The sequence below is a fragment of the Carassius carassius genome, chromosome 24, assembly GCF_963082965.1.
Source record: "Carassius carassius chromosome 24, fCarCar2.1, whole genome shotgun sequence".
In the NCBI taxonomy this organism is placed as follows: domain Eukaryota; kingdom Metazoa; phylum Chordata; class Actinopteri; order Cypriniformes; family Cyprinidae; genus Carassius; species Carassius carassius.
Window position 1 is genome coordinate 11,903,391 of NC_081778.1, and position 10,063 is coordinate 11,913,453.

At 34.6% G+C, this 10,063-nt stretch overlaps 1 protein-coding gene across 1 annotated transcript; it reads right to left on the reverse strand.

Annotated features, from left to right (window-relative positions):
* Nucleotides 1-5,164: 5,164 nt before the first annotated feature.
* LOC132102819 (large ribosomal subunit protein eL18-like) lies at nt 5,165-8,454 on the reverse strand. Its single transcript, XM_059507484.1, has 6 exons — nt 8,299-8,454; nt 8,063-8,170; nt 7,810-7,908; nt 5,641-5,764; nt 5,395-5,464; nt 5,165-5,288 (listed from the first exon to the last, which is right to left on the reverse strand). Exons 2-6 carry the CDS (start codon nt 8,102-8,104, stop codon nt 5,213-5,215), a joined length of 411 nt encoding a protein of 136 aa, XP_059363467.1. The 5' UTR covers nt 8,105-8,170; nt 8,299-8,454; the 3' UTR covers nt 5,165-5,212.
* Nucleotides 8,455-10,063: the final 1,609 nt, after the last annotated feature.

Below are 10,063 nucleotides of genomic sequence, written 5' to 3' on the forward strand. Positions count from 1 at the left end.
TTGCGGTGTGGGAGGCAGGAGTTGCTCGCTGTAGGTAGTTCCTCTTGTTCTCTGCTTCTCAACATCACATGACTTCTGAAGATGCATATAGTGAAACTGTTGATGTGCAGTCTGACTGACGTACTTAGGAAAAAGTTTGAGAGAAAGAAAGACACAGAGAGAGTAACAGAATGAGGGAGAGGCAACACTTGAGGTTTTATTCTCCCACGGATTCACCAGGTCTATCTTGAATTTTCTTTCACCACGTGAAAATCTTTTATCTGAAAGTATGTCAAACTTCAAAAGGAATGGAAACAATTATAAATATATTTTGTTGATATAAAGCAAACAAAAAAAGCAGTTTGGAAAATTTACACAAGAAAGAATGTCTCTTTAAATAATTAGGGTACTACACTTTATTTTATATATGCAAACACTGTAAAAAAATTATTGTGATTTTAACAGTAAAAGACTGTAAAAATGCTTCAGTAAAAGCCTGTTAACAATAAGTTTCCATACTACATACGGTGAATAAATGTAATTACATTTAATGTAATTTTACAGTAAAATACTGTTAATGGTTAATGATTTTTGAAAATGAATAAGAAAAAGTCACTGCATAATTTACAGTGGAAAACCATAAATTCACACTCCCGGAATTCCCTGCATGACACTTCATATTTGATGTTTTTGTTGTTGTTGTTGAAATAATGTTTCTCTTTTCTTATCAGTTTAGTACATTAGGGTTTATTCCTACATGTAATGTTGTTAAATTAATGTTTATAGCATTATTTCAGTATCATGTGTGTCACCAATATGGGGTTTAGTGTTTGTTTGAATGACACTGTGTGCACCTTCAATATATAAATATTGCCCTCCTCGGCTCGTAGAAAAGCTGTTTGTGATGAGCTTCGGTTCATCGTGTGACTCTCTCATCACTACCAGTTGGTTACAATTACAATGGTTCAAAACAGATATTAACACTTCAATATGTTGGTTTATTAACATTACATCAGTTAATGAAATATGGTATTTTATTGTGAATTTAAGTTAAGCCTGTAAAACATGAAATGTTGCTACAATATTTTTTGGTGAAGTTCTGGCAACCACAGCTGCTGGTATTTTACCGTATTTTTTTTTTTTTTTTTTTTTACAATGTACATAATTGAATTTATCTGCATAGCGCTTTGCACAATACATTCTGCCTTGAAGCAGCTTTACAGAAAATGCATGCACTGTAAGAAAACAGATAATATCCTGGCTGATAATGACTAGTACATTTTCTAGTACTTATTTACAGACATTTCTTTTAACCCTAAAACACCACAAAATGCAATGTGGAATTCAAAATATGGTTAGAACCTCTAAAAAAAATCTAAACTCAAAATTCCTTCACATTGACACATTAGGGTGTAGTTTTTACAGACTTTTTTTAGACTATGTATGTATCATTAATAGTAACAGTATTTTATTTTTTAATCTCTTTCACATTGACACAAAGGACTAGTTTACATATAATCTTATATATATTATTATATATAATCTTTTATATATATGTAGCTAATGATGCAAACACATCCACAAAAACCTATGTGTGTGTGTGTGTGTGTGTGTGTGTATGTATATATGTATTGTATTTATTTATTTATTTATTGCAATACTAAGCAATATTAAACAACATTGTGTAATGAAACCTTACCCACCCTCAACCAGTGGGTAAGAAACACAGATGGCATGTGTAATTTTAACCTGCACCTTAGCATCATTGTTTGTTTATGTGGTTGTGTAAGTGCTGCTTTCTGGTATGTCAGCCTAGTATCAGACCTGAGCTTCGGAATGCACTCGATTCAGCCATTGATATGCGGATGTGCAATCAGCATATTCTAAAACAGCACCACTTCCAGTAAAGGCTGTAAGAGACTGTGTGCGAGTGACATGAATATGGGGGTTGGAGTTGTTTTGATGAAGAAAAGAGCTTGTGGCTGACTCAATCGCTCCCCTCCCATTTTTGCTTTGTTTTTCACTCCTCCTGTCTGCCCAAAGCCAGTTCAAGAAATAGTATGTTTTGTAATTTTTAGCATGTAGTGTACAACTCTAATAATCTGAATCATTTAAACATCAAATTACCTTCCTGTTTATAAAGTGACCCAATGATCTAAATGTGTACACTATTGGATTGGTGAAGTTCTCACTGGTGTTCTAGTAAAGTAACAACAGTTGGTAATCATCACATTAATTACATGTATGTGTTATTAACATTTGGCAACCATAAAGTGTCCAAATACAGTTTTGAAACATTCTTAATTTCTTGATATTTACCTATAAAATGTATCATTTTTTAAATTTTAAATTTTTTTCTGAGGTCGCTGTACACCAGTTCGGTGATGTTAAAACTTTTAGCCAAGTGGAAACAGTAAGCTGGCGACTGAATATGCAAATATGTAAATCCATGGAAAAAGTGGCAGGTAGGTATGCCTTCATGAGGTAAAGTATGGGAGGAAAACCACAGATCTTGAGACTCTTTCATTCTTAGATTCTCATCATTTCCTTCCTTTGTGTGTCTTGTGAGTTCTCATGCCCATCAGGCCCCCGTTTCACACAAAAACATATATCAACCATGGTCGACGTGAACCAATGCTATCTGGGACATGCTGTGGTTACATACAGCACACAGATATCAGCGTTGACTTTCATGCTCTCCGTCTCTTCGGATCAGAGGGGGTGATATGAGAGTGTGATGGGGTCTTTCCTATTTACTGTATGTGGCTGATACAGCTTATTTGAATAACAAGAGAGCTGGGGAAGACCTATCTGAGCCCCTGATGTGGAAAAAAGAGACTGTCATGAGTGGGAATATTATATGCATGCAGATAGCAGCGAGAATGGAACATATTAACACTGATAATGCATGATGGAGGGATTATGACAAAGATATTACATATTCCTTCCCCACTGGCCCCATCAGTCATTTTCCCAGAAGCACAGACACCAACATTCTCCAGAGTCTCACTCTCAATCCTTTGCTCTCTTGAACATGGGCATCCTGAATTAAAATGTTATTTAGAATTGTTCGAACAAATTTCATTTCAAGTTAAACATACTTTAACAATTGTTAAATGCAAGTTCTTACTAAAGTTGTCTCTAAGTATTGTAGTTTTTATTTTTGAAACCTTAAAATATTTTCTAGTTTGCCTAAAAATGTAAATATTTATTTATTTAAATACAATATTTATATATACTGGTCATTTTCTGCCAGGACATTATACATTAACACATTTTTTTCAACTCTAAAACACAACGCAATTTGTATTTAAAATAATAATTTAATAAGGGTAAAACAAACATATGAAAAATCCCCTCTTATTAATAAATTCAGGTAAGATTCTTAAGAAGAAAAAGAAAGGTTGCGACTGTTAATAGAAATAAAATAAAAAAAGTGGAAGTGTGATTATTTACAAGATGTCCATTACATATTTGGGGATTATATATGAATGATTGCAAAATGTAATGTTAGATTTTAATTATATTAAATATTTAAGAGTGCATTCGGAATCAAATGGGTATTGTAAGAGGCCTTGTATGCATATTCATAAAAACCCACTGACATTTTATTCAGAATGCCATGAAAAGTGTGGTTCATAAGAATTTATTTACTGTATTACAACCTCCTCTTTGTGGCCAAAGTTCCATGAAAGCCAACAGTGGATTAAATGAGCTCACGGTTTCATTCAACACTTTGAAACGCACACTTCATTTCTCTATAGAACCGTCAAAACGGAAGTTCATAGAATAGATGAATAGATAATCATCACATGCAAAGTATTTGAGACTCTGATAATCTGTCTGTCAGCAGATTTGTCTGCCACTTACCGTTTCTTACATCATGGCATAGATCTGCTTCATCTAGAAAGTTTTGTCCTTATATAGAAGAGCCCAAAATGTGTTTTAAACTCAATTGACTTGAATGTGATTTCTTAAACGGCTTTACAGTGTGAGAACCTGCTATTCACAAGGGCTTTAGATTACATCATTTAAAAATATTTAGAGGTAAAGTTTGAAATTACCAAGGTGGAAATTCAGAAATTAATATTCATTGTTGGTTATCATGACACCATCACATGTGGCTGAAACTGCTCCAATCTTCCTGCTGAAATGTCTAATTTGTCCTCTTTGTACTGGAAATAACAACCACAAATTTGCAGATCAAAGGCAGTCTGCTTCTGAAAAATGTTTACTCCCCAATAAAAAAAAACTCCTTTGAACACTGGCCAAGCACTTCATATCATTTTTTGTTTCCACATACTGCTGCTCAGTTAAGTTGCACCCTTTTTCCTCTAAATTTGCATGGTCATCCTACAAATGATTTTATTTTTGTTTGCATTTTAATTGAGGGAATTACATTTTCTATTGCTTTCTCTCTCAAAAACAGATAAATAAATGAACTGAATTAGTTCTGTACTCCAAGCTGTAATTTAAAAACAACCAATCCTGAATTTTATCACAAGCATTTATTTTCTAGACGGCAAGCTGACATGTCATTGCAATAGTGACAGGAATTCCACACAGTATGACAGACCAGCCTTAAAACTAATTTTTAACAGATTCTTACTTGACAAGACATTTATTGTCTTTAGTCTGTAACATTTTTACTTTTAAATATTAATTTTGCCAAGGACAAACTACCAAAATATGCTGCAAAATATTAAGTGACTAGAATAGCACAAAACATGTCTGTTAATATTTCAAATACTTGATGAATTTGAATCTTTGAGCTAAATTACATAATTGCACATATTTTGTTCTAACATACTGCTTGGAGCTTGTTTTGTGCAAATGTACGTGCACAAACTAAAATGGAAAATTCTAAGTTCAGTCAAGGTCTGTGCGCATTTCCTCTGACATTAACTTTTTAACTTGACAATTATAATTCTTAGTGATCTCTGAGGTAATTCTGAAACTGTATTGGAAACCATGTGCATACGCACATGTACCTGCAGTTGTCAACAAAACATTTCATCATTAGGTTTGCTTTTTCCACCTGATGTGGTTAAGTCACAGTCATTTCGTTGCACGAAGGGTGTCAACTTCAGTTAAGAGGTAAAAAAAAAAAAAAAATTCAGAAGCTGCAAAATACTTTTTTGAACAGAGCATAAAATGAGATGAAGCAACTCCAAAAGACTGTATCTGGAATATTAAGCAATCTTTATTTGTATTACAACAAAAGGACAGATCTTTAGTTTTTGTATCCTCGGCTGGCTCTGCGACCACGAGCACGCTCAAACTTCCTGCCTTTGGAGCGCACATAGGGCCTAGAGGACAGAGAAACAAGCTGTGAGTTAAAGGGTTCATCAAAATGATCAACTTCCATCAAACAAGTTTACCAAAGCTTAAAATTTGTGCATTTTGTTTCCATACTTGGTATGGCTGTGGGGGGTTCCAGTAGCTTTCCCAAAATGTCTGTACACCTCTCTAGCCTTACGGGGTCCTGCGAACAAACAAGACAAGTGCATTAACCCTGAGCTAAACTCAAAACCATCTAAATCTAAACAGAAACCATTAAGCAACTCATTAAGGACACAAGCAGTTAAAAAATAAATAACTGAGAAAGTTCCAAGCAATCTGACTGAACTGAAGTTACATCCTTGCTTTATGCTCACATACCTGACAACAGAACGGTGCCATGTCCTCTAGGTGTTGTAAGTGCCAGCTGGTCAAAGGTCATGATCTGCCCACCAGCCTTCAAGATCCTGCTGCGAGCACGGTCGGTCAACTTCAGGGCACACACCTGAGAGAAGAGAAATGATCATTAAGACATTCAGACAACCTCACACTGCACTCATCGTCAGGTGAAGTACAACTAAAATACTCTGCAGTTGTTAAAATGCCAAGGCACCCAACAGACACTGCACAAAAACAACTACAGTCAGCAAGACACACAGCAGTGAACAGCAGCAGTTTTTGTATTAGATTACTAACAGCATCATTAACCTGGTAATACAAGGCAAATCTAAACTGTGAAATTCACAATCAGTGTACATTCATTTATCCAGAAAAATTGCTTATATAATTCATACTAAATTTTCCTTTGTTGCATTCTCATATTTTATACTATTATATAGTAGTTATATTCTATGCATGGCAATACTAGTTAAGCATTCAAAAACTGAGAAGTAACATTTCAGCATCATATATTAATATACTTACTATATGCTTTAACCCTGCTTAATATATTTATACATGTGTATAATTATACAGTTACTATAATTTATGCATTTTATACTGAAGCAAAATGTGTCTTCATTCCCTAAAAAAGTGATTTAGTGAAAAAGAAAGCCTTTTAATTTACCGAAAATATGACTACACATTATAAGGGAAAAATATAATTATGATATTTCTAATAAAATGCACCTTCCCAAATGCATTAAAACCTTAAAAAAGGAACAAAAACAATGTCATCTTGCATATATGCTGAGATACTGCTGTATCAAATGCCTTTCTACTTCCATCTGTGTTCTGCATGAATGCGTCAGACTGGACAAACCATGACTGAACGTGCACTGGGTCATGTTTGCATGAACTAGGGCAAGCTGAACTATGAAACTATTTGTATGAGTTATTTCTCAGAAACATCAGCAAAAATAAATCTGCATGGCTCCTTAGTCATAAATTCCTTAGACAAGCCATAAATTAATAATTTTATAATAGGAAAATTTCATGTTTATGCATTATTCATTAAAAAAATATCATATTTAATGACAGGAAAATGCACATGCTAGCGGTTTAAATGTGTTTATTTCTGAGCTGCATTGTGTGTTAAAACGATATATGCAATTTAAATAAGAAATCAGTTAATGCATCCTCTTATTAACAAAGCAAAAATTTGTCCCAGGTACCTGGTTTTATTTTTTAATGTACATCATACGTATTTTAAAAATATATTGCATTTCCATTGCAATAATAGACCATGCAATAATAGACCAATGCTCTTTTTGTTCTTAATGAATCCCAACCACTGTAGTAGTGGTGATGAAATATTATTGAAGCATTGTTCTTTAAATACATGTAGATTACCACAAAGCACAACTGTTACTACACGATGTTTGGCAGTGGTTAAAATACACTGAACAAATGACTTTTGGATTTATCCCCTCTTACAATCTCAGAGATGTGAATTTAGAATGTTTATCAAGAGGTAATTTGGTCGGAAATTTTCACTCCGTGGTGGTAGAAAAACAGACATTCTGGACTGAAACGGCAGTAAAATCACCGATTCTGCAAATGTTGAAAACACCCCACACGCCCATGAAAAAAAAAAATTCCATCTGAAAAAGACTTTACAATTTAAACATGTAAATCGTTGATCTCAATTATAATGCTAAAATACACAAACTAAAGTCATTTTCACCTTTAATAACTTACTTTTATTAAAGAACATACAGTTCTTAAAACCCCAAAATTATTTGTGGCTAATAAAGTATCTACTGACACTCCCAACTTGTACAAAAAATAAGCTTTTTAATGAAGAAACAGAAGAAGAAAAAAAAGCAGCCTATATGGGAAGGGGGCAGCAAATTATGAAATGTATGCTATACAATAAAAATAAAAAAAATAAAAATTTCATTTCTTAAAAAAATGAGGGCACATTTAACTTGCTTTTTTGCACCAAAGTCTGCAATCACTAGGTTCAATCAAACAGTTCAGCATCTCATGAAAAATTATAAAAATCATATGAATGCATGGGCAGAATCAGAAACAAGATGCATGTGCGGCCAGACTGACCTCAAACTCAAAGCTTATGACATTAATTACACTTTCGATGTCTGATCTTACCTTTAGTTTAGGGATTTTCTGAATCCTAACATCATCAGTAATAGTTCCCACAACAACAGCAGTCAGGTTTTCACGGCCTGGATGCTTCATCTTACGGATCTAGAGGCAAAAAAAAAAAACTTGCTCACTTGAGATCAGTCTTTTCAAACAAAGCATGTTTACTTCCTTTCTAAAGTGATAAAGCTTAACACACAACAAGGCAAACTTAATGAGATATAGCATATACAGGAGTTAAGACTGGGGTCCATCTCACCAGTCGGGACAAGGCCATAGGGGGACGGTTGGTCTTACTCATGAAGAGCCTCCTCAGAATGACTTTGTTGAAGGGAGCATCAGAACGGCGAGACAGGAATCTGTACAACTACAAAACCACAACAAAAACAAAACTGCACTGGTGAAAAAACAATGCAACAGACAACTTATACAATCAGCCACAGAAATGTACAAACTGAAGATCCAAAGTGTTTCGAGTTTCGTTAGAGTTCTTACCTTGACCAAGAGCCTCAGGTATATATCCTGACTTTTGGGCTCCTTCCTGTGAACCTTACGGTCCTTGTTGTGTCTGATGTCAACTCCCTATTGGACCAAACACAATGATCAATCACACACACACCGATACAAATAATCATATACAACAGTGGGGCTGGTGTCAGATGTAGCACCTTCTCAATAGATCACACTAACAAAGAACTAGCCACAGGGACACATATTTGAGCAATAATAGCTAGAATAACTACAAAACCCCCGAGAAATTGAAGCATCTTCACAGCACTCATATTTACACATCTGTCCGATATATAACTTACAGTAACTCATGTGGCTCAGAGAAGCGCAAACTGCTAGCAAAACAGAGTTAGCTTAGCCAGCACGAGTTTACTCAAGTACTCTTCCTTCCGTAGAGGCAATTAATTGAATTGTCAGCAAATGTTTTATGAATATCTGGGTAACTTATACAGTCTTAGTGACACGTAGTCGTTAACCATCTGTATATATTTCAACTCACAACACATGAACAGGAAGCTCAGCTCCGTGGAGCGATGCGTGTTAGCGGACATTTACTTGTTCATTTCACACACCATCCACAACAATACACATATTTGTTCATTCGCAACGCATCGAGATGCTTCTAAACATCATCTGCGGCAGAATTGGAAGAGATATAGCTGAAGATGGAGGTAGATTTCGGACACCGGTACATTCCGTGAGAAATCAAGCTACCTACCATATTGGACTCGGAGTGAAAAGGGAAAAGGAAAGCTCGCGAGAGGACGTGTAGCGAGATTACGGAGTGAAAAGGGAAAAGGAAAGCTCGCGAGAGGACGTGTAGCGAGATTACGGAACGCTATGAGTCAAGTGACTGCAAAGACGACTCCGGGTTGGTTGATGCTTCTTCTCACTGAACAATCGTGCGCTCACTGCGCTGGCACACCGCACTTAGACATAATCAAAATCTATGTCTATGACACCGCATACACACACACAGCTCTCAGAACACACCTAAACTATCTTATTAAGTGCACTTTTTTTGTTGAAAGTCATTCTATGACACCGCATACACACAGCTCTCAGAACACACCTAAACTATCTTATTAAGTGCATTTTTTTTTGTTGAAAGTCATTCTAAAATGCGTTTAACCAAACAAATAAATGAACATGAAGTAGGGCATATAGCCTACTCAGCAGAGCGGTACGTCGTAGCTACATAAAGTTTAAAAAGAGGGTGATTGCAAGGTAGGCTACATCTTTAATGTTTTGTAGGGAAATTAAATTTGCAAGTTTTTTTTTATTATTATTTTTTTTTTCTCAGCAAACCTTAATGACTGGTAGGCTAAAGTGAAATAACCACTAAGACAAAAACAAAGATTTTACTTTTAAGCAGCTGAAATAAACCTGGCTTTTGAAAGATAAGCCACGGTGTTTCCTAAAAAAAAAAAAAAATTATATATATATATATATATATATATATATATATATATATATATATATATATATATATATATATATATATATATATATATATATATATATATAAATGATTTATGTCCCTGATAAATAAATACACTCAATACATGCAATAATAATATCATTGTAGTTTCAATTGTAGTTCACCATCATATAGTTACCAATTACTGAAGGTTTTTTTTTTTCCGGATAAATCTATAAACTCTCTCTCAGATTGAGAATGAAATGAAAATTCCTTTTCTGAACTCAGATGAATCGTTCACAAAACGATCTAAAAGCAGTGTATTGCACA